The sequence below is a fragment of the Mus musculus genome, chromosome 19 (genome assembly GCF_000001635.26).
Source record: "Mus musculus strain C57BL/6J chromosome 19, GRCm38.p6 C57BL/6J".
Lineage (NCBI taxonomy): Eukaryota > Metazoa > Chordata > Mammalia > Rodentia > Muridae > Mus > Mus musculus.
In genome coordinates, this window is record NC_000085.6 from 27236716 (window position 1) to 27259991 (window position 23276).

The window sequence follows — 23276 nt, forward strand, 5'->3', positions numbered from 1 at the left end:
GCTCAATAAAACTAGAAAGTGATGGGACCAACAGACACATTCCTAGGTTTAGTTAGATTAGCTTCTTGGAATAAGGTACATGAGTATGAGACAAACATTTCCACCAACTGGAATCTATGGCTAAGTTAGCTGAGAAACATGACCTATCATGTTGCCAGCAAATACAAAGCCTACCTGACCTTTGTGTTCTATTACGATGCCTATCTCTGAATGCTAGTGCTGTTTCCTATTCTTTCATGCTTATATTCTTGGAAAGTCTAGAATCAAGTGTTCCATGTTAAAGGCGAGGCCCTGGAGAAAATCTGCGGGTTAAATAAACATGACCCTGACTTCTTTCAAACTACTACCCCTTTAAGACCCCCCCCCTATAACCTGAGTTTGATGAGTTTAATGAGGACAGGCTGCAGTAGTATCCAAGGGAGCTCAGGGTCCTTGCAGGTCAAACACTAGTCTGGCAGGTTCAAGTCATTTTGTGATTGTAATACCACTGCACCTAGTCCAAGGAGTTTCACGTTCAGTCACAGACCTGAGCTTCATACTTTGCCATGGTGAGCCCTGGAGCTGCCATACATTTTCCCTCGAAAATCTACACTTTGCTTCCCAAGAGAGTTGTGGTCTCCTGTCCAATTACCACCAAATTATAACCTTGGTATGTTTGGCAGGAATTTAAATCAAAATCTAAACTGGCTACTGTGAATACCTTGTCATCAATAGCATGCGGGGTTGCTAGGCTATGATTCTAGTCCTAGCAGGAACATTTCCTAAAAATAAAAAATAAAAATTATTAAGTTGGTATTCCTAATGTTTATTTAAAAGACTCAAAAGGAAGGAACCATGTAGAGTGTTCTTTGGTTTGTTTCTTTTTGGAGAGTGCCTTATTTTCCATTATACCTTGCCCATATAGCTGATGTATATTCTCAGCTAGTGATATGACTTCAGCTGACATGCAATAGGTTGGTCTAGGTATAAACGCTGCCTTCCAAAATGAAATACCCAAGGCCAGCTTAAGCTTTTGAACACTGTCCCTTTAAGTGTCAGTTGTGGGTCTCATCTCGAATTAGTTTCGAGCCTTCTACTGTTTTCTTGGTCCTTTATTTCTGCTCTTACACATAGTATGGCTGCATCTTATTTTATACTGTGAAACTGTTTTGTCATATTTCAGAAACTCGTTCTCAATATAACAGCACTGTAGCTTTACAATTAGAAAGCTAAAGTTACTCATCGAAGATGAATATATTTGATTTGGTGATGAGAGGCTTGTATGTTGTCTTTTTGTTTGTATGTTTGTTTTTTTATAAGTGCTGATGTACTTTCAATGGGCATCCTCCCTCTAACAGGCAACATAACATGTAGTGCAGATGAGTTCACTTGCTCCAGTGGCCGCTGCGTCTCCAGAAACTTTGTGTGCAATGGCCAGGATGACTGTGACGATGGCAGTGATGAGCTGGACTGTGCTCCACCAACCTGCGGAGCCCACGAGTTCCAGTGCAGCACCTCTTCCTGCATTCCCCTCAGCTGGGTGTGTGATGATGACGCAGACTGTTCAGACCAATCAGACGAGTCTCTTGAGCAGTGTGGCCGTCAGCCTGTGATACATACCAAATGTCCTACCAGTGAGATCCAGTGTGGCTCTGGCGAGTGCATTCACAAAAAATGGCGGTGTGACGGAGACCCTGACTGCAAGGACGGCAGCGATGAGGTCAACTGCCGTAAGTAACTTTCCAGTTCAATTCCATGCGCCAACCGGAAGCCATTTGGCTGACTTCATTCCATCATTGTTACCTTCTTTCGTAGCTTCTCGAACCTGCCGACCTGACCAGTTTGAATGTGAAGATGGTAGCTGTATCCACGGCAGCAGGCAATGCAATGGCATCCGAGACTGTGTTGATGGCTCTGATGAAGTCAACTGCAAAAACGGTGAGGTTCTTTCTCCATTGTGTTTGGTTAGGCTATTGGCTACTCCTGTCAGAACAGCAGTGGAACTTTTCTCCTGTGTTTGAATTTATAGTCAATCAGTGCCTGGGCCCTGGAAAGTTCAAGTGCAGAAGCGGGGAATGCATAGACATGAGCAAAGTATGTGACCAGGAACAAGACTGCAGAGACTGGAGTGACGAGCCCCTGAAGGAATGCCGTAAGTGAGAGGGAGGCTTGCTCGGGGCCAGAGCTGAGAGGTTCCATTCAGCCCTAATGCTGTTTTGGACACAGCTTAGTTCTCTGTTGAACTCAGAATGAGCTAATTTTTAATAGTTAAGCTTGAAGATAAAGTATTTCAAAGTGGAATTTTAGCCCATGACAAACTAACTCAGGGTTGAGAAACCCCTTAAGATAGCTAAAAGTCATAGCAAAACTTGAGTAAATCCTTAATAACTAACTACCATCCAGCCTGAAATGTATATCTCCCAAACACATAATAAAATCTTTGAAAGGCCATCACCAATAGCCGGAGACTGAATGTGAATAAGACAACTATCAATTAAGAATAAGATGTCGCCAGGCGGTGGTGGTGCATGCCTTTAATCCCAGCACTTGGGAGGCAGAGGCAGGCGGATTTCTGAGTTCGAGGCCAGCCTGGTCTACAGAGTGAGTTCCAGGACAGCCAGGGCTATACAGAGAAACTCTGTCTCAAAAAACAAAACGAACAAACAAACAAACAAAAGCAAAACAAAAGAATAAGATGTCATACTAATTTGGACTCTGGGTTTATAAAACAGAAAACAAAATGACCACTAGGAAATTGGGAGGGAGATGTTTGTGCAGCATCTTCAGAGAGTTGGGTGGAGTGTCATGTTGGATATGATCAAAATACATTGTATCTGTATGTGGAAGTCTCAAAGAATAAATCTAAAACATTGTATTCAAAGCAAATAAATAAGCTATCAGATGACTCTGCTACCCTTTTATTCCAGATATCAACGAATGCCTGGTCAATAATGGTGGCTGTTCCCATATCTGCAAAGACCTAGTTATAGGTTATGAGTGTGATTGTGCAGCTGGGTTTGAACTGATAGATAGGAAAACCTGTGGAGGTGAGTTGAAGCAAAGAGCCTGGCCCCTGGCGGACACGGGAAAGGGCAACATACATCTAGTGAGGCATAGGAAGAACAAGACTAATTCTAATTTCCCTCCTAGATATTGATGAATGCCAAAACCCGGGGATCTGCAGTCAAATTTGTATCAACTTAAAAGGCGGTTACAAGTGTGAATGTAGTCGTGGCTATCAAATGGATCTTGCCACTGGCGTGTGCAAGGCAGTAGGTAAATAGACTTGGGCTGGTGTTGCTCTGGTACCTTTTTGAGTTAGTGATTCTAAAAGGTACAGTTGGTGACTGCAGCAGTCAACCTACACATAAAGTCACACCCCAGAGCAATGCTATTAAACTCTGAGTGCAGCAGGATAGCTGAAAATAAACCATCTTCCCACACATCTGCCTTGGTCCTTCCTTTTGCATAGGATACTGTGAATAGTCACCGTAGTTTCTTCCTTTCTGCTTCTAAAACTGAGCACAATTCAAACAAGTAACTTGTTTATCAGCCACCCTACTTTCGGATGCTGTAACCCCAAGACTGCCTTCCTAAACAGGGTGGAAATACTTGCAGGTCCTAGGGGAGGGGAGGGGTGCCTGGAAATCCAGGCTGGATACTACTGAGATGTTCAGCAGTATCTTTACAAGTGGTCCTCTGTGGAGAGGAGATGACTTAGAGGATCTTGCCTTCGAGCAAAACTAAATCAACCTGGCTTATGTCTTGCAGGCAAAGAGCCGAGTCTGATCTTCACTAATCGAAGAGACATCAGGAAGATTGGCCTAGAGAGAAAGGAATACATCCAACTTGTAGAGCAACTAAGGAACACGGTGGCTCTCGATGCGGACATTGCAGCTCAGAAGCTGTTTTGGGCTGATCTCAGCCAGAAGGCCATCTTCAGGTAACTTCCACTTGCACCCCTGATGTCTGGGAATCTACGTCACTGTCATTAGGTCTGTGGAAAGGATTGGAGTATGCATGGGTCTTCTCTTGTCTGTGACTCCTATCTACCATCTACTTAGCTAGGAGTTTTAAATTCAACACTGATTTATTTTTAGCTATTAAATGATCACCAGAAGTTACCTTGATAATCATTGATCATGATGTAAAAGGTGCCTATGCCTGAATATGACATCAGAATTTCTCCCCTTTTGTGGTTGTGAACTGAATTGTCTTGCTACAAACAGAAATGATAGCAGCAGCTTTCCCTCAGTTGACACCGTAGACCCAAGATGATGGCTACTGAGTTGAATATCTCTTTTCAAATTTTGCTGGGCTTTGAGCTCGTATCTAGAGTTCATATCCACAACTAGATAAGCTAAAGTATTACTAATTTTCCATCCCCAAGCAACATGGCTGAATAATTTCTGTGCTGAGCGATGGGGTTCCTAGAGTCTTTTCAGAGTAAAGTCCTTAAACATTTTGTAAGCAGAAAAGTCCATTTTGCAGGGTCCAATGGTGACAACTTTTAAATCTCTTGTGACCTATTCTGTTTCAGTGCCTCAATTGATGACAAGGTTGGTAGACATTTTAAAATGATCGACAATGTCTATAATCCTGCAGCCATTGCTGTTGATTGGGTGTACAAGACCATCTACTGGACTGATGCGGCTTCTAAGACTATTTCAGTAGCTACCCTAGACGGAGCCAAGAGGAAGTTCCTGTTTAATTCTGACTTGCGAGAGCCTGCCTCCATAGCTGTGGATCCGTTGTCGGGGTTTGTATTCTATGTTTTCCTTCACTTAGCCTTTTTGGGTGCAAGCCACAGAGGTTGAGAGCTTTTCTCAAAAAGAGCTCACTTGTCATAAGAATTCCCAGAAACAGAATTAGCTGGTTCAAGACATCAAGGACAGTGTTCATTGCCTGCCCCCCTTTCTCCTTTACACCCCCCCCATTAATTCTCTTTCTTCCCTGATCTCATGTCTCTATTCCTCTCTCTCTCTCTCTCTCTCTCTCTCTCTCTCTCTCTCTCTCTCTCTCTCTCTCACACACACACACACACACACATACACACACACACACACACAATTTATCTTTATAAAGTCTAGGATCTATAAATTTGTTGGCATCTTTCAGTGCTTAATATGATCACCTACAGTTGCCTCCATTTTCCTGAAAATTACTTCTTCTTCTTCTTCTTCTTCTTCTTCTTCTTCTTCTTCTTCTTCTTCTTCTTCTTCTTCTTCTTCTTCTTCTTCTTCTTCTTCTTCTTCTTCTTCTTCTCTATGGCTAACTAAAATTCCATTGTGTACCTGATAAATTTGAATGAAAATATTCTCTTGAAACCAATCATGATACATAATGAATGTGTACTAATGAAAATAATGCTGTGAGTGACAAAATATGGAGCCTCCCTGGGCAGCTCTTGTATGTGATGGGCCCTCCTCCCAGTCTCACTCCTTCTTAAGCCAGCTGTTTGGTGGCAATAGCAATGCTGTAGATTTCATGTAATACATAAACCTAAAGCCATATCTGAACCCTTTATCCACCCAACTTTCTCTCTCTCTCTCCCTCTCCCTCTCCCTCTCCCTCTCCCTCTCCCTCTCCCTCTCCCTCTCCCTCTCTCTCTCTCTCTCTCTCTCTCTCTCTCTCTCTCTCTCTCTCTCTCTCTGTGTGTGTGTGTGTGTGTGTGTGTGTGTTGGGGGGAGGGTTAGAGGGTGGAGAGACAGAGAGATAGATAGAGAGAGACACTTTACTGGGTTAGTTAGCTGTGGGTGCTCAAATCTAGGACTTGCAGGAAATGGGATTTGCATAACCCTGTCCCCTCAACGGCTTCTATTTAAAAATGCAGATTACGTGAAAGTTCAATTGAGAGGAACAGATTTTTGTCAAAATGTTTCACTGAGGCAGGCTGCTTAGATAGTTGACTGCAGTGATCACAATTGGTCCCTATGAATATCATTAGAACATAATCCCCAAGCTCTTCTTATAGAGCTTACAGTAAAACATCTCCTTCGTGGTTCTGAAAGAATGTGCCTTTGAAAAGGAAATGGTACTTTGGACTGATAGTTACATATCAGATCAACGCAGAATAACATGGCTATGACTTGGAAATTATATTATTGTCTCCGATAGTCCTGAGGAGTAGACCTAGAGCCTCACACATGGTGGGCCAAATGTTCTACCACTGAGCTGTGTCTCCAACCCTTGTGAATTCCGACTGTTAAGTTTAATTCACTCAAAACATAATTAGAGTCTTAAGCATCAGCATTTATCTCAAGAGCCTCAAGCTTAAGGGTTTCCTGATCATTCTTTAAGCTTTTGTTCTAAGGTAAAACTTTATTCCTTCTAATCCATTAAGACACTTCTCTGATTTCACTCTTCCCAGCTTTGTTTACTGGTCAGACTGGGGCGAGCCAGCTAAAATAGAAAAAGCAGGAATGAATGGATTTGATAGACGTCCTCTGGTGACGGAGGACATCCAATGGCCTAATGGAATTACACTCGGTATGTATGTCCTTCCCTGTTACTGACTAGTTAACTACCTTTATAATTTTTAAATGCATGCCCGATATAAATTTGAAATGATTCTTCTAGTCCCACCTATAGCAGAAACTTGGGGAGAAAGTAGCTAAACAAAAATGGCAGACTTAACAAATTATGGGTGCCAGATCACTGGCTTGTCATCCAGTTGATCTAATATGCAACAGAAACTCAGGGAATCTTGGATCTTTGGGGCTCTCATATAGAATACTATAGGCATTGGTGCCTTTGTCTTTCCTGGGTGGTAACTTGTAACTGTTTCCTTCTGAATTATCTTGGAAGAAATACAAAATACAAGCCTCCTCCTCTAATGTAGCAGATTCTGAGTCAATGACTTTGAGAGTCTTAGAAATCCCATTGACCCTCACAGAGGGAATGCAGACACATTTTCTTTTGGTGACTTCACAAGTATTTATAGTGTTCTCATTAAGAGCTCCTGATAGAGAGGAAACCATAAAGTAGAATAGATTCTTTGGGTGTTTTAAATAGAAACCAGAGCAGCAATAGCTCAAATCATGTCAATTCTTTTCCTGCCTAGACCTTGTCAAAAGCCGCCTCTACTGGCTGGATTCCAAGTTGCACATGCTCTCTAGTGTGGACCTGAATGGTCAAGATCGTAGGATAGTGCTCAAGTCTCTGGAGTTCCTAGCTCATCCTCTTGCACTCACCATATTTGAGGTAAGACTCGTGACTCACGTCTATGTGGACACTTGTGAAGCAGTTCTAGAGAAAAGAGCAGTAGACAACTGAGAAACCTTTACCTAAAGCCTGGAATACAATAGACACTAAGTGCTTAAAGCCTGGAATGTACTAGATGCTAAGTCCACAAAGAACTTGAGTCTCTTGCGCCTTGTACTCAGTATTCCAAAGAATCATGCAGTAACCTTGCGCCATTAAATGTCAAGTAAATCATGATAATCTTAGCTTGTGATTTGTGCCAGTCTTGGGTCTACATGCTAATTGTAGGGTTCTGTTTTAGGATCGCGTCTACTGGATAGATGGAGAAAATGAAGCAGTGTACGGTGCCAATAAATTCACTGGGTCAGAGCTGGCCACTCTAGTGAATAATCTCAATGATGCCCAAGACATCATTGTCTACCATGAACTCGTCCAGCCGTCAGGTAACATGGAGGTGCCCACTCCCTAAAGACCATCCTAAAAGAGTATTATGATCCTCAACTTACTACTTACTGGCTCCTTAGCAATTCAACTCACTTTAAAATTGGAACCTTTGTCCTCTTGAACCCTAGGCCCAACTCAACACTTGATGCCTGATATTTCCTTTCAGCCATCTTAAAGAAATGGCTTGAGAGTCAGCTCTTAGCTCCTTCTAACCCCTAGTGGCATAGCTTTCATCTACATCTTTTGGGTCTTCCTTGCTGCACCTGTTGTACCAGTTTCCATGGTAACCTTCAGGCCACAGATACTCCTCAGGATTAGTTTTCTAGGTTTGCTGGAGCAAAATAACACAAATTGGATGCCTTAAACAACAGAAATTTGCTGTCCCACAGTCTGGAAACTAAGAGTATAAAGTCAAGGAGTTGGCAATTTGGTTCCTTTTGGAGACTTGAGGGAAGGCTCTATCCCTCTCTTCTTTACTAGAAGATGGCCATTTCCTTACAGTATCTGTTCACATCTCCTTTTGGTACATGTTTGTACCCATAGTTCATCTTCTGGGAAGGATACTGGACACTTGGGGTTTAGACCTACCCTAATGACCTCTGTCAATACCATATCTGAAACTAAGGCCACATTCTAAGATATTGTCAGTTAGGACTTCAATGTGCAAATTTTATGGAGGGACACAGCCTAATCTATAACACCTTTTCTTCACCATAACACATCTTATATAGGATTTAACAAGTTATCAATTGTATCTAGTCATGTTTTTCTCTTGCCCAGAACACCAGCTTGTCTATCTAATGAGACCCTCACACCTCTCTGGCTGAGTTCCCTTACACTTTGTAGGAGTAAGTCAATATAAAGCCAGGAAATTATGAGTTGTCTCCTTCTTCTGAGTCTTTGCTCTGAGCTTTGGATAAACAGTATGAGCCAGGCCTGGGTTCTTTCTCACCTACTCATGGAAGACATAACTCTTTCTTAGTCTACTTCCAAGAAGCCTCTGAATCAGGTATCTTCAGAGTGTATTTCCAGTACACTGAGTGATACCCATTCGACACCAGTGATACCCATTCTTCTTTGATGTTCGGCTCACTTGAAGAACTGATAGAGTAGACAAACGTAAGCTCCACAGAGACTACAGGTAGTTAACACTACAGTGCTTATTTTAAAGGACTTTTTTTTCCCCCAACTAGGTAAAAACTGGTGTGAAGACGATATGGAGAATGGAGGATGTGAATATCTCTGCCTGCCAGCACCACAGATCAATGACCACTCTCCAAAATATACCTGTTCCTGTCCCAATGGGTACAATCTCGAAGAAAATGGACGAGAGTGTCAAAGTAAGGCTTTCAGCGTTTCAACCACAAGCAAGACATAGAACGAGCACTGCAAGACACCAGCTACAACTTACCTGGATTTTAGAGACTCTGTTGTGGCTAACCTTTAAAATTGATTTCAGAATAAGTGATTAGGTATTACGGTTGTATAGCAGGCATTCATTCTATCTGTGCTTTGGGGCTCACCTGTGACCCATTTCAACATCAGTTGAGTTTAGAGGGGACAAAAATATCAATGTGCCATATGGTAACTTGTCCCCATTGCTCTATAACACCCCCTGAGCTAGTCAATTTTTAGCTAATTAAAGTCTTCCATAGAGAGCTAAACCAGTATATGAAGGCACTTGAGTAAGGAGGCCATGGTTCCAGGATGCTACTAGCCTCAGTAGATGACACAAGTTTAAACTCACGGATAGCCTGAACTTGAATTTTAATAGTTTGTTCTCAGCTTTTGATTAAGGAGCAAACTGAACTTCCTGATTGTAAGCAAGGAGCTCACATAGTGATGTCTTAATTAGCTTCATTATGTAGTACCATAATAAGCACTTAGTGTTCTTAGAAAATAGGTACAAGACCCCCTGGTGTGCACTGCATGCTAGAGTAATTTTGAGAACATTTGTGGACATTTCAGGAGCTTGGGGCTTTCTTGAGAGGGATCCATTTGTCTGAATTTTTCTGAGTTGTCAAATTCCACATGCTGACAGCCCTGCCCAACGTTTCCTAATTTCCGGATTCTTTGCACAAAGCTGGCTATTTCTGTCCATTCAGATATGTCCACTTTACCAGTTAATTCCGCAGTGGGTTGTCTTTATTACCTGGAATTAAAATAACCTTTCAGCATTACTTCTCTGGACTACACAGTCAGCAACTCAGGAACCTTGGCCTTAACCGGGTTCTTGGTTTTTATAATCCAGGTACTTCAACTCCTGTGACTTACAGTGAGACAAAAGATATCAACACAACAGACATTCTACGAACTAGTGGACTGGTTCCTGGAGGTATTGGGTCCAGCACTGCAAACTGTTAATCTCAACTAACTGCCGCTTAAATAATTAGTGCAGCTTTTAACTACTGGTTCTGTCCCAACTGGCTACTTGTGCCTAAAGCCCAAAGATTTAGACCCTGCACATCCTGGATTTCTCTTGACTTATTTAAACCTATAGGTTTAATGTAACTCAAATAATTATAAGCCTAAGTTCTTCTGATATCTAATTATAATGGATACTAGAAATCAATATTAAGTACAAAGGTATAAGGATCTCTACCTAATTCGTAGATGTCTAAGTCTTAATTCAAATCCTTATAGACTGATTACTTGTATGTCCTTGTAGGGATCAATGTGACCACAGCAGTATCAGAAGTCAGTGTTCCCCCAAAAGGGACTTCAGCTGCCTGGGCCATCCTTCCTCTCTGTAAGTAAATTTGCTTCTCATATAGATTTTTATGGACAATTTTAGTTCATCTACAGCCACCTTCCAGTGGTCTCTTTTGCTGTCCTAACACATGTGACACTGAATTCCATTTACCTCCTCACCTACCTGGCACCTACTCTTCAGTGTCATCTTTCCCTTGATGGTGAATATCCATCAGTTATCTACAAGATCTTATGGGCTGTTGAACATGTTAACCTTGCTTATCCCTATTTAGAGGAAGTATCTCCAATAAGGGTTTCATTCCAGTCCCATTTATTGTATATAGTCATTCACAAAGAGGAGAGACGCAAATGGTCAAATGCTTTTTGAATGAGCTGTAGAATTCATGAAGAGTAAATTAAAAGTAGTTAAGTATTTTCAAACTCAGAGAAAAGCATCTCTAAAGCCACTGTCAAGCAGGTGAATTTGAAGGCACTTTGCTTTACTGTCCCCTTCGACTGAGCTTACTGGTTGACCTAACACACCAGAACCACTTGACTAGCATGCCAAAGGCTTCTGTAATTTTTTATGTAGCTGGCCTTGGGTTAGGGCTCAGGACTCTATACTTCCCTGGGTGTACTTCCCCCAACTCCAGTGCAAAGATTCACACAACCACTGGGCTGAATTTATTTCAAAACTTTGTCTCATCTATATTCCAACTTCTAGTTGTCCAAGCTCCCTAAAACATGGAACTGTTGTTAGTGTTAATTCCCATAGATCCATAAACATTAGACTCCATTTAGTCACCTCTGATTTTTTTTTTCAGTGCTCTTAGTGATGGCAGCAGTAGGTGGCTACTTGATGTGGAGGAATTGGCAACATAAAAACATGAAAAGCATGAACTTTGACAATCCTGTGTACTTGAAGACCACTGAAGAGGACCTGTCGATAGACATTGGTAGACACAGCGCTTCTGTAGGACACACATACCCAGCAGTAAGTATACTTTGTCTATATTCACTGGCTTGACATCAGTTGCTTCCAAGGAGACTAGAATCACTAGCTATGGCTACCTGGGCTGGGGAGGAGCATTGAATCCCAGACATTTTATCCAATGACTGCTTGTTAAATACTAAATGTCTGGTCCATGAGAGCAGTCAGTTAATAAGCATTTCACCCACAGAGGAAGGGGAGGTAAGTCCTACCTGGCCTTATTTTAGATGATAGAAATGACATATGAATAGTGTATGAACCAACAAGCTCCTTTGTAAACTTTGATTCCTTGCATACTAATACCTAAAGGTAAATCAGTGTGGACACATGAGAATTGTGGATAGAGGAGTTGACTGAAAGTCAATAGCTTGAGTAAGATTCAATTAGCCAAAAGTAATAAGTGCTTTCCTTGGAGAGGTGCTCCATCCCACCCAGAGAGACAGCTTTCTACAAGAGCAACAACAGCAATCGCTTGTTCTTCCACTAAAAACTCAAGTACATATTTGGCCTCCACTTCAGGACCATGCTGACTGAACCATGATGAACATGAACAGTGTCCTTGCATGATCTCTGGTGGAACAGGGAGTAAGGTTCAGTGCATATCATATATCTTTTCACATTTGTCTTTAAGATTTATAGTCCGTAAACAGAATCAGTCAAAGTTTTTTTCCAACCAAGTAGGTACAAGTTAAATATCCCATATTTAAAATACTTGGTGTCCAAAGTGTTCAGAGGGGCATGGATTTTGAAGTTTTTGCATACATAAGAAGTTTGAACACAAAATCCATTTGTTTTATATACACTTTACATGACATTTTGATGTATGTTCATTTTGACCACAACCAATAATATAAGGTTAGATGTAGAATTTTTCTTTTGTAGTGTCATGGTGATACTCAGAAGATTTCAGACTTGGAATCCCCTTTTGAATTTTAGATTTTCAGCTTGGGGTACATAAAAAAAATAATAATGTTATGTTTCTGACCTCCAACTCTTTTGGTCTTTAAATGGCCTACTCAAAAGCAAAGTCCACTCCGTAGAGTAACCGCCAAGCTCACCTGAACCTTTGTCTTCTCTGCAGATATCAGTTGTAAGCACAGATGATGATCTGGCTTGAGTTCTGAACAAATCTTGGTCTATGAGGTCTACACCAATAACACCCTACTCTGGAATGGTAACAGAGCCAGCGCTGAAGTCTCCTTTCTTCCTCCCATCTGGAAGAACATCAAGATATCTTTTTGTGGATCAAGTTTGAGTACTTGATCATTTTTATATTACTTTTGTAAATATTCTTGGCCACATTCTACTTCAGCTCTGGATGTGGTTACCAAGTATCTGTAACCCTTGAGCCCCTAGACAGTATTGCCATCTCTGGCCAAATATGCACTTTCCCTAGAAAGCCATATTCCAGCAATGAACCTTGTGCTATAGTGACTCCCACCTGTACATACATTGTATAGGCCACCTGTACATATCCCAGAGAACAATCACTATTCTTAAGCACTTTGAAGATATTTCTATGTAAATTATTGTAAACTTTTTCAATGGTTGGGACAATGGCAATAGGATAAAACGGGTTACTAAGATGAAATTGCCAAAAAAAAAAAAAAATTTGTAACTAATTTTGTACGTATGAATGAAATCTTTGACCTCTGTCGAGGTTTGCAAAGACTGACTTCAAACTACTGTACGTTTTTTTCAAGTGCTAAAAAAAAAATTAAACCAAGCAGCTTAACCATGGTTTTGATTATTCCTCTAAGATGAGCTTCTGGGAACAGTATCACCAAATGTCCCAAACATTTAAGCTAGAGTTAGTTCTTGATGTTGTATACCTAAGCCCATAATCGAGCTAGTATCTTGGATGGTATACAACCAAGAACCAGCTAAACAATTAGATACAGTTTAATATTTGTACCTCCAAATCTATCACTTCCTTCCTTCTTTCCTTCCTTCCTTTCTTCCCTTGCTGGCCTCAAGCTTGCAATGCTCCTGCCTCAGCCTCTCAACTTCTAGAATTACATGGCTGCACCACTTCACCCAGCCTATGTAGTTTTATTTTATAAATGACACTGTCTTCCAGAATTCCTTTCTTTAACAGATTTCTTTTTCTTACTTTTTTTCCCCATGATCTAGAAACACATGCCAAGATTCTCATGAGTTTTCTTACTTTGTCATCCATGTTCTTTTTCTATTTGTAGGTCAAAGACAAGTGCCTTCTATGGCATGGGAAAGGGCTTTATTCTTATAAGAGTCTGGCCTGTCTTAACTAGAAGACGGGTAGGAAGGATACTAGGTAGGCAGCGTTGCTGAACAATCTAAGTTGTGGTTCTTAGCCTGTCCCAGGAACAGCAGCATGGGAGGCTAGGAACTTAACAGAAATGAGGATTCTTGGTTCTCACCCCAAACCTACTTAATCAGAAACCCCAGTAATACAGACCAGAAAACAGTTTTCACAAATTCCTCATGTACTTTGAATATAACATAAAGTTCGACAAAATCTATTCTAATGTGGCTTTTTATGGAGGGTGTAACTGTAATGTATTCAAAATTGTCAGTGTGGTGGCATCAAATATGTAGAGATGGTCTTTCTGTGGAGAATTTGTGGAACTTTAGTGTGGAGAACAAAGAAGGAGTTGGAGATGAAAAAGTGGTACTGTGTCAAGGGAAGATTTTTGTGAGTTTTCCATCATGTTGGCCATCACATCCTGACTGAAGTCTCAAGATTCCTGGAAGTGAAGGAAGACACAAAGCTTAAAACTCAGATGAGATGCTCTGACTCCATCGTGAAGTGGTCACTGAAAAAAATGTTGCTGGTTTCTTGGGATGAAAGAACTGAGCCAGCATCTGAAAAAGATCATTTCATTTAAAAACAAAAACAAAAAACCTTGTCTCTTCTGTAAAAATCCAACATTAGGTAGAACTTGCTGTAATTTAAAAGTCACAAAGTCATTTATAAAAAATGAAGTGATTAAATATTGACCGAGTATTGTTGAGTATTGCTAGAGTAGCTAGTTATCTGGTGAGACTGCTAATTGATTCAGTGTATGATAGTTCACACGGGATGAGAACCTTGGCCTTTATCACCCAAACAAGAACTCTCTATGAGATTGGTTGACGTGAGTTGGTTGAGTCTCTGGAGCATCAGTTTTCAACTTCTGGATCGCAACCCCTTTGGGGGTGGGTAGGTCACATAACAGATATGCTGACTAACAGAGATTGCCATTATGATTTATAACAATATCAAATGTATAGTTATGAACTAGTTATGAAATAATCTTATGGTTGAGGGTCACCACAACATGAGGAACTATATTAAAGACTCGTGGCATTAGGAAGGTTGAGAACCACTTCTCTAGGGCTCAATGTATTAGATAACTCACTAAGGGGTAAAATATGAAATATCAAATCCTAAAAAGGATATTTATAATTAAAACAGCCTGTCATGAGGCAACTGTGAGTGGAACATCTGGGAATTTGAGAAGTATCTGCAAAGTATAGAAAAATCAACAGATTTGTGGACCCTGGTAAAGAAGTTCAGCCAAGTCTCAGTGAAAAATGTTAAGAAGTTGATGCAAGCTGCATGCTCCTTGTTAAGATGCAGGCTTTGCATATCACCAGGTCACTTAGAATATTCTAACAGTTACTCTGAAGATGTGTCATGATTTGTGAGCCTTTGGATCTGGGTAAATAGAGGACAAAACTAATTCTTTGAGGCTTTAACTTGGGCACTTGCCTTGATTCCTTTTATTATTGGAAGTCAGATACCCCCTCTCCAAAGTGAGCAGGCAGGTTTTAAACAGCTTAACTACTGACCAGTTATAAGACTCGCTTTTCAGTCATGGATCCTGCAGAAATCTGAGACCCACCCATATCCTAGCTTTTAACTGTCTTCGCTCCACCCTCAAAGATGCTACTGGGCTTCCTGTGCATCGCATTGCTAAAGAGAACTGATTTCCTAGCATTCTTCCCTAGTAAAATCTTTCCCAATAGAACAGTATGTTCCCTTAAACCCAAATGAACATCACGCTACTTTCTTTTACCTGTGGCAAAGCAAACAAATTAAAAAAAAAAAATCATACACCCTTTTGCTTACCTAATTTCAAGAACAAAACAAACAACAAAAAAATGCTACTCCTAGTTCAGATGTTGTGCCCTTCATTTCTAAAGCCGATGTTTTGCCCTCTTTGGAAAGACTGAGAACTGTGGCCTGATTTCGTCCATATTCTAGACTCTTAAGCTTGTCAAATTCCAGAAATGGAAAAAACTCTGCAAGAGAGTCTTGCTTTCAAGGAGAAAGGAAAATGGCTTTGAAAATGAGACAGTCTTTGTGGGTTTTGTCGTTGGTTTTTGTTTGTTTACTTGGTTTTCTCATGTCCAGCACGGAGGTCTCCAGTTCACAAGAGCTTCCTGGGAAGGATAATAATCATGTTTGTAGGAATCTCATTCCCATCGACCTTTACCGATGGAGAGCCAATTGTAATTCTTTTGCCCTAAGGACTAGGGACTCCTAAGTTGAGGGTTGTGATCAGAGGTCCCATCTCTTTACAGTGTCACTTCAATCTGTTTGTGTTTCTGAGCCTGGTTCCTCCAAGACACAGGAATGAAGTGGGGCCACAGATTTAGAATCCATTTAAGTTTCCCTGTTGTGTGTCTGTGTTGACCCTGGGACAAGTGTGAGACAGGAAGAGTGTGGGGAGTCTGGGCTCGGTAGTAACTCTGGGATATTTCAAGGATGGCTTTCTTTTTGACTGTGCTTGGGAGCAAAGTCAGATGGGCAGCTGGGTGTGTGTTTAGAGCTCTACGAATTGTCAATAACACATGCTTCTCTGTCCCAGGGGTCCTAGAGAGGGCAAATTACTAAGCATCTCTGTAGGATGGAGATGATAGGAATTCACTGAGACAATGGCGTGATATAGCAGTGGCATCCAAGAGCTCAGCACAGTGTCTGGCATCTGGTGTGCATGGGCACATGTACTGACTATGACTGTCGGTGTGTGTTGTTATACAGTCCAGGAACTGGTAAGTGCCCTCACCAGCGAGCATGGCAGGTAGCTTCACTCAGTGAGTAGCAAGGGCACTCAGCTCTGAGGATCTCAATTCATACAGGTGAAAATCCTTAAAGGACTCTATGATTTAAACTCTGGAGTCAAAGCTAGTGTGTGTGTCTGTCTTTGCTCCTGCTAAGACATGGAAACAAGTATTGGAACCTCCAGAGTGTTTAAATGGCTATTGAAATTTATAATGGCCCTTCAATTCTTACTATATGCTTAATAGTGTGCTAAATAAGTGCTCTTCTGTCTTTTATTAGAGCTTCTCAGAAACCCTAATAGGCAAGTATTATCTTGATTTTGCAGATGTGAAAGCTAAGACCATGAACCATGTGAGATTCCAAACCAAATAAGCTTGCTGCCATGGTCTAGGGTGAGGGTGCTGTCCTGTGCAAATGTTAAGTTGGATATCACACTGTATATTTGCTGAGTCTCTTTTCCTATAGGTTTGCAGAGCATGTCTGCAGTTTCTCGGTTGTTATAGATTTCCTACCTAACCGGGATGATGATGCACAGAACTCTAAAGCCAGTAGTGTGGCAACAGAATAGCACAGTATAACTCAGTTGAGACATGACTTCAAGACTCGAGACTTGGTAGAATCCTTTTACTTGGCCATCTGAGTAGAAATAGGAGTAGCTTTAAGAAAAAGGCAGATTCTCTAAAGGAATTTGGAGATATGACATCACTCCTGAGCAGAGCATATTAGAAGAAAGCAAACTGCCATACAATAATTTTCAGTTTCCAAGGCAACCAAGTGGAGAACACATCACAGGAGACAGGAAATATGGCTTGTTCATAGAATGATGCTACTGTGACTTCAAAACTGATCTCAAGTATTCTAGAATCTGCTGGGACATTGGGCTGTTTCTCAACTTATGTGTCTACTTGGAGAGAAAAGAATGTCTTTGAACAAAATGGCTAACTTTCACAAAACTGTCTTGCCTCTTTTAAACATTACACTTGATACGAGAAATATGGCTTAAGAACACATGATGTCTCAGAAGGCCCATGCGCACACCAGACCGCTGTCTTAGTACTGTCACTGTTGTAAAGGCACATGTTGGAACACATCCAGTCCTGCTGACCTGTAGATAATTATTTTTCTCTAAATGAACTGTACATTTATCTTAAATAAAAATTTATTTTTGAGATAACTGTTGCAAAGTCTACTTTTTCTAGAGACCTTCTTGGGGGAAACATTGGCTCAAATCTTCCATCTTTTCTCAGCTGAATAACTAAAGATGACACAGTTGGCCTTTAAAGAAAACAACAAGAATCATCCAGACATGAGCTGGTCAGGCTAAGATGACCCTTGTCTTGCCACCCTGAAAAGGACAGTTAGGGTTTCACCATGAGGAACAGTGTCGTAGTCACCTCCTCACCATCCCCCATCCCTATTCTTCTTCCCTTGACTGAAACAAAGTCAGTGCTGTGTTCCAGAAAGACTGTTGGACCAGCTCTTCCTCACAGGTCAGGCCGCACTCGACTGAAGGGATGATGCTCCGAGATGAGAGATAAAACAGACACTGAGAAGCAGGGAATTGCTCCTGAATTCTGAGCTTTCGTCAGTTCTCCGGAGGTCTATTGGAATTGGTTCGTGATAAAGCTAAATCCACATGAGACATATCTAAGAATTGGGCCTTGAGTGTTTGAATTATCCTGGGTGTAAACTGAGTTCAGAAGGAGCTAATTGGAAGATAGGGAAACTCAAAAACAGAAGACAGGAAGGGAGGGAGGAAGAAAGGGAGGGGGACACAGCTGGGGAAGGGAGGGAAGAAAATGAAAAAGAGGAGGGAAGGACTCTTTGAAATTTTGAAGTTCACTCACTCTGGTGAGTTCGTAATGAATGCAGAGGCACAACACATGGGACCGCCCTCCCACCACATGACTACCTTTGGTCACGGTCATACTAATACATTCTTCTGAAAACTATCACAGCCACCACCACGTGTGTCTCAGATAGAGGCAAGTAGATCTAGACTGATCTGATAATGACTACAGCTTTTCTTACACCATCCCTACATCATCATCATTGTCATTGTCGGGTTTTGGTTTGGTTTGGGGGTGGGGCTTGATGTTGTTTTGGTTGGTTAGCTGGTGTTTTGTTTGTTTGTTTGTTTTTCAGTAAACTTAAAATCTTTTACTCATGTTCACCTGGGGACCTGGTTTCTGATCTGCCTCTTTGAATTAATCACCCATTATGAGTGTTCCCTCCTAATTCTCTCCTTGAAACACTAGTATTGGTGACCTTTTCTACATGGAAAAAAAAAGCAAGAAGATTAATTGTCCTGTATTTATTGGCTTTGCAGAAGGTCTCACATGTGACATTGTGCTGATTAAAAAATGCAAGTGCCTGGCTAGAGTTCACCAGTTATACAGCAAGGTCTTTTTAATCAGTTGGAAAGGTAACTTATACCTTAACACCACTTGGGAAGGAGAACTTAACACACCCTTTGGAGTGACTCTGCTCAGTAGACAAGTCAGGTCCTCAGGGTAAGAAAAAGAGAGTTAAGTCTGGATAACTGAGGCTGGGATGTTGAATTCTGGAGCAGAATGTGTTTTAAGCCTTCAGTCCTTATATTTGTTTTCTCTATTTTAAAAGATGATGGTTCAATTATGAGTAGGTGTGTATGTCTATGTGTGAGTGTGTCCATGTAAGTACAGGTACCCATCAAAGCCAGTGGTGTTAGATTCCACTGGAGCTGGAGTTATAGGCAGTTGTGAGCCACCCGACATGGGTGATAGGAACCAAGGTTGGGTCCTCTGCAATAGCAGTTTGTGCTTTTATTTGCTGAGTCATCACTCTATCTCCCCATGCCCACCCCCCGTGATGTTTTCTGAGGTCTAGTTCTTTAAATGAATAGAACCATGGTTTTCTGAGAAAAAATTCTCAGTGGAAGATAGTGTAAGGTAGTTAGCACAGTATTTCTCCCTCGGGCCTCAGGGGAATAGTGGTGATGGTCTTTCAGAGGTTCTGGGACAGTTTCAAGATGGGCAGATACTGGATGGAACATCAATTAGGACAAAATGCAAAACTTGAATGAGCTGGGAGCCAGGAACTGATCCAACACAGGTGGAGACAAGAACTATGAAGGAAAATAAAATAAACCATGGAACACAGAGTGGTCTAATTTAGATAACATTTCTAGGACACTCTCCAGGGAGGTGACTGGAGGAAAACAAAACAAAACAAAACAAAAACAAAAACAGAAACAGATGAAGTGTGGGGCAAGTCTATGAGGGTAGGGGCCAGGTTCTGAGTGAAAAGCATGCATGACTTATCGCAGACAAAGCAAAGTGGCTTTGTTGCCACAGAGGCAAAGGCAAAGAATAGGAGAGAGAGCAACAGGGACCAAGTGCTGTCAACTTCAAGGATGGTGGTTAGAACTCAGGAATATCTAAGCGATGGAATAACACGAGATGGGGTGACACAGCAGAAACACACCCAATTTTAAAACGTTTCCACCGAACGCTTCGTTTGGGAAGCAAACACACAAACAGGGTGTGAGTTAGAGGACTATGACAATAGATCTGGACCAAGTTCATAGGTTTGGTGGGGCAGGTACTCTTCACATTTATTACATGAGGAAGATGTATGTACTGGATACCTCCCTGAATGGATGATGGGGTGTAACACGCCCCTTCATGCAGGCTCCTAGCTCAGCTGTGTCCTCTGCCTGAAGATACCAACCTGACTGCCCCAACTGTCTACAATGCACAAACCACATACATGGAAAAACTACCAATTCTGCAGGCAGTGTGGGAAGAACATGAATGGTGCTGCTCCTGAGCCAAGGATGTTGGAATCTAGAAGAATCTAGTTGTACTAGGAGCAGAGATCATTGCCTTCAGCTCAGAGGCCTCAACATGTCAGTCTGTCCTTTTCTATCTTCCAGGTGAAGTCATTCTAGGGACACATTTGGATTAAGTTTTTTGGAGAACAGAGCCATAGCCAAGCTCCTGGGCACCCACCTGTATATGGGCAATATTTTCTCTTTAATAATACAGTAGCTTTAGACACTCTTTTCTGTACACCAGCTGCTTCTCAGGTCTCTGCTAGCCACTTCGATTTTTAAAAGCTTCAGAGAACCATCAGAACTATTTGCTTGATGAAATGTTAGAATCCTTGCTCTTCTGAGTTAAGGAGGACCCTAAGTCACTGAGCCTTATACCTGATAAAGGAGAACGTGACAGAGCCCTGGTAGAGCAAAGAACCCACTCGGCAGACGTGACAGAGCCCTGGTAGAGCAAAGAACCCACTCGGCAGACTGGCTTCCAGCCACCCACAGTGTAACAATTCTTATCATAAGCCACAAAGTCACTGACAGCTCATGCCCTTGTGATACAAAAAAAAAAAAAAAAAAAGAAAAAAAAAAGAAAAAAAAGAAAAGAAAAAAGAAAAAAAAAGGAGGAGGAGGAAGAGAGACAGAGACAGAGAGAAAGAAATAAATGCAAGAAAGGAAGGAGGAAGACAGAAACAAAAAGAAAGACAGAAAGGAAGACAGAAACAGAGAGTATAATTGTCTCAGAAAATAAGGTCTTCCTAAGATCTAAAATTTGAAGGATTTTATTTAAATATGCTAATATAGGAACTGAGTTTCCAAACTGCCCCTCTGCTAGAATCCAAGTGTTAACAGCTTCTGAAAGAGAAGGCCACTTTCCACACATCAGTCCAGTACCAGTCTCACTCAGAAAAGCAAGCCTGCCTCCCAGTATCTCTGGATCTGGTGACCTCCAGGAAGAGAGTGCAGGACTGAGACTAGAGGCTTCGTGCAGTTCTCCTCGAAGCCTCTCCCCAGCAGCAGACACAACGTCCCCAACACTCTCAACTGTTTCCTCTAGGAAACAGATAAAGATTTCAATGCCTAATTAATAGCATCAATTCATCAGAAGTGGCATACTAGTTTGTGTGCAATCTCAGACTCTTGGAAACCCAGGAAAATTGAGGTGGAACAGTATCTGTTCTTGCCTTGGCAGAAGGCCTGGGAACATAATGTCCCTGGGAAAGGAGATTTCTATATTGCCTTAGAGATGGGAAATCTTAGTACTTACTGGAGAATGTCCCTGAGTTGAGTCAGGGGATTGGGCTAATCCATTGATCCAAAAATCTATTTAAAAAAAAAAAAAATCAGGCAGAGAGTAAGGTGGAACCAAAGTGTAGGGGGTAGAAATTTGTGCCTTGAATAAACAATAAGAATGTGAAATACACAGGTTTGAGTGTGTGTGTGTGTGTGTGTGTGTGTGTGTGTGTGTGTTCCTTCATCAAAATTTACTTTAGTGGCTTTTGATGAAAAGTACAAGAAAACAGCAGTCCTAGAGCTGGGCACATGTGTCAGCACATCAAGGGATGTGCTGTTCCCAGGCAACACATTAACTGAACAACTTTTATCTATAGAGAAGCATAGAGCCCAAGAGAGCATGCAGTCCAAGAAGTTTTGTTCATTTATGGTTCAAGTACCCTTATACATGTAGCTTGAAAGTGATGTCACACAAAGAGTTCAATCATGTTATATATGAAGCAAGGTTCATGATGTGAAGTGTTCTTCTTCTGGTATCATGTTAGAGATCAAGATGTTTCTATTTTGTGTTTGTGAGTTACGGATGCGCAACCTGCAATCTTGACATGATGAAGTACATGGGAGGAAAGGCACAGGTTGTGTACAAGTACCACCATTCAAGGAAACATAGGAGAAACTCTGACATCCATGAAATTTGGTTGGCAGGTGACCAAGCCAGCTCAGTCAGTCAACAGGGTTTCAAGGGAGGGAGTGAGGATTGAAAAAGAAGGAAAACAATTAGACAACACTAGAACATGGCTCCAGCCAGTGCTGAGGCGGGAGCAACTCTATGTCTCTCTAGCCTGCTTTTATATCATTCTAGGTACATCCAAAAACTACGGTCAGTTCTTAGAGCAAAGACAAGGTAGTCAAGCAAAGTAGTAATCAAGGCGATCACACGAGATAGTAATTAAGCAAAGTAGAAAGGCAAAGGGTCACACAAGGTCATAATTAAGTAAAGTAGTCAGCAAAGAGATCACATAAGGTAGGAATTCAGCAAAATAGTAAGAAAAGCCCCATGATCATTGCTTCTAATATTCTTATCTGAGCCTACTTCCTTGTCCAAGCCCAGTGACAAATGCCAAATTCCTAGAAACTGCACCAAAAGCCCTCAACAGACAGGGATCCTGGGACGTATGCTTGGTGTATACTGAGGGATGACTGAAACACAAATTCTCACATTTAATGTCAGTGACTTGGGATCTCCTGCTGTCTCCCTATGAAGTCTAAGGATGTGCACGCCTCAGGCTAGAATGAATATATGAGTTGGGACTCATCCATCTCAATACCTCCATTTTTTCTTTTAGTGTTTCTGTACTCCTAAGATACAATGTATAAGTCCTGAGATGGCACCAAAATGGATAGAGCCAACCACAGAATCAGTATCTTTTGTGACGCATACTGTGGGGGGTCCTGTATATAGGTGTAACAATTGAAAATTTCACAAAACCTCCAATTCTACATTGACAAAACAACATATTTTCATTAAAGGACACAGAAATTAGGGTGGAGCTGAGCTGTTAAGCATCCTCCGTGGCGATCATTGTCCATAGAACCAGAAGGTGCTGTGCAGAATGCTGGAGGAGAACCTTCACAGTCTTACTCAGCTTTGAAGCTTTTGTGCAATAGCATTAACCTACCAGCAAGATATGCCTACCGTGCAATTGGTGGTATGAGTGCTTTGCAGGCGGGGTTGGGGGAAAGGTCACTAACTGCCTTCTGATTGGATTTGAGGACCACTCCACAGGAGGGGACACATCCCTGCTACAGGAAACCCACCCAGACCCCTCTGGCTGGTGAGAGAAATTAACAAATCTAGCTCCAGCAGTGAAATGTTGGCTTTCACTGTGGCTTGGGGGGGG

General features: G+C 41.5%; 1 protein-coding gene and 1 long non-coding RNA gene across 14 annotated transcripts in view; one reads left to right on the plus strand and one right to left on the minus strand.

Annotated features, from left to right (window-relative positions):
• Vldlr (very low density lipoprotein receptor) overlaps positions 1-17516 on the plus strand; it is a 37752-nt gene extending 20236 nt beyond the window's left edge. For 5 of the 13 annotated variants that reach the window (XM_006526917.1, XM_030250868.1, XM_006526919.3 and 2 more), the window contains 15 exons: positions 1338-1709; positions 1795-1917; positions 2009-2131; positions 2907-3026; positions 3130-3255; positions 3751-3922; positions 4520-4738; positions 6350-6468; positions 7043-7182; positions 7484-7625; positions 8820-8966; positions 9878-9961; positions 10295-10375; positions 11142-11311; positions 12390-17512. In XM_006526917.1, coding sequence (XP_006526980.1) covers positions 1338-1709; positions 1795-1917; positions 2009-2131; positions 2907-3026; positions 3130-3255; positions 3751-3922; positions 4520-4738; positions 6350-6468; positions 7043-7182; positions 7484-7625; positions 8820-8966; positions 9878-9961; positions 10295-10375; positions 11142-11311; positions 12390-12425 — 2174 coding nt within the window. In that variant the 3' untranslated portion in view covers positions 12426-17512. Of the gene's footprint in view, positions 1-1337; positions 1710-1794; positions 1918-2008; positions 2132-2906; positions 3027-3129; positions 3256-3750; positions 3923-4519; positions 4739-6349; positions 6469-7042; positions 7183-7483; positions 7626-8819; positions 8967-9877; positions 9962-10294; positions 10376-11141; positions 11312-12389 lie in introns of those variants that run through there. The other 8 variants (XM_030250867.1, XM_030250866.1, NM_001347441.1 and 5 more) reach the window with 6 other exon arrangements.
• Gm35438 overlaps positions 1-23276 on the minus strand; it is a 215028-nt gene that overhangs the window by 135045 nt on the left and 56707 nt on the right. The gene's annotated exons all lie outside the window — the stretch shown is intronic.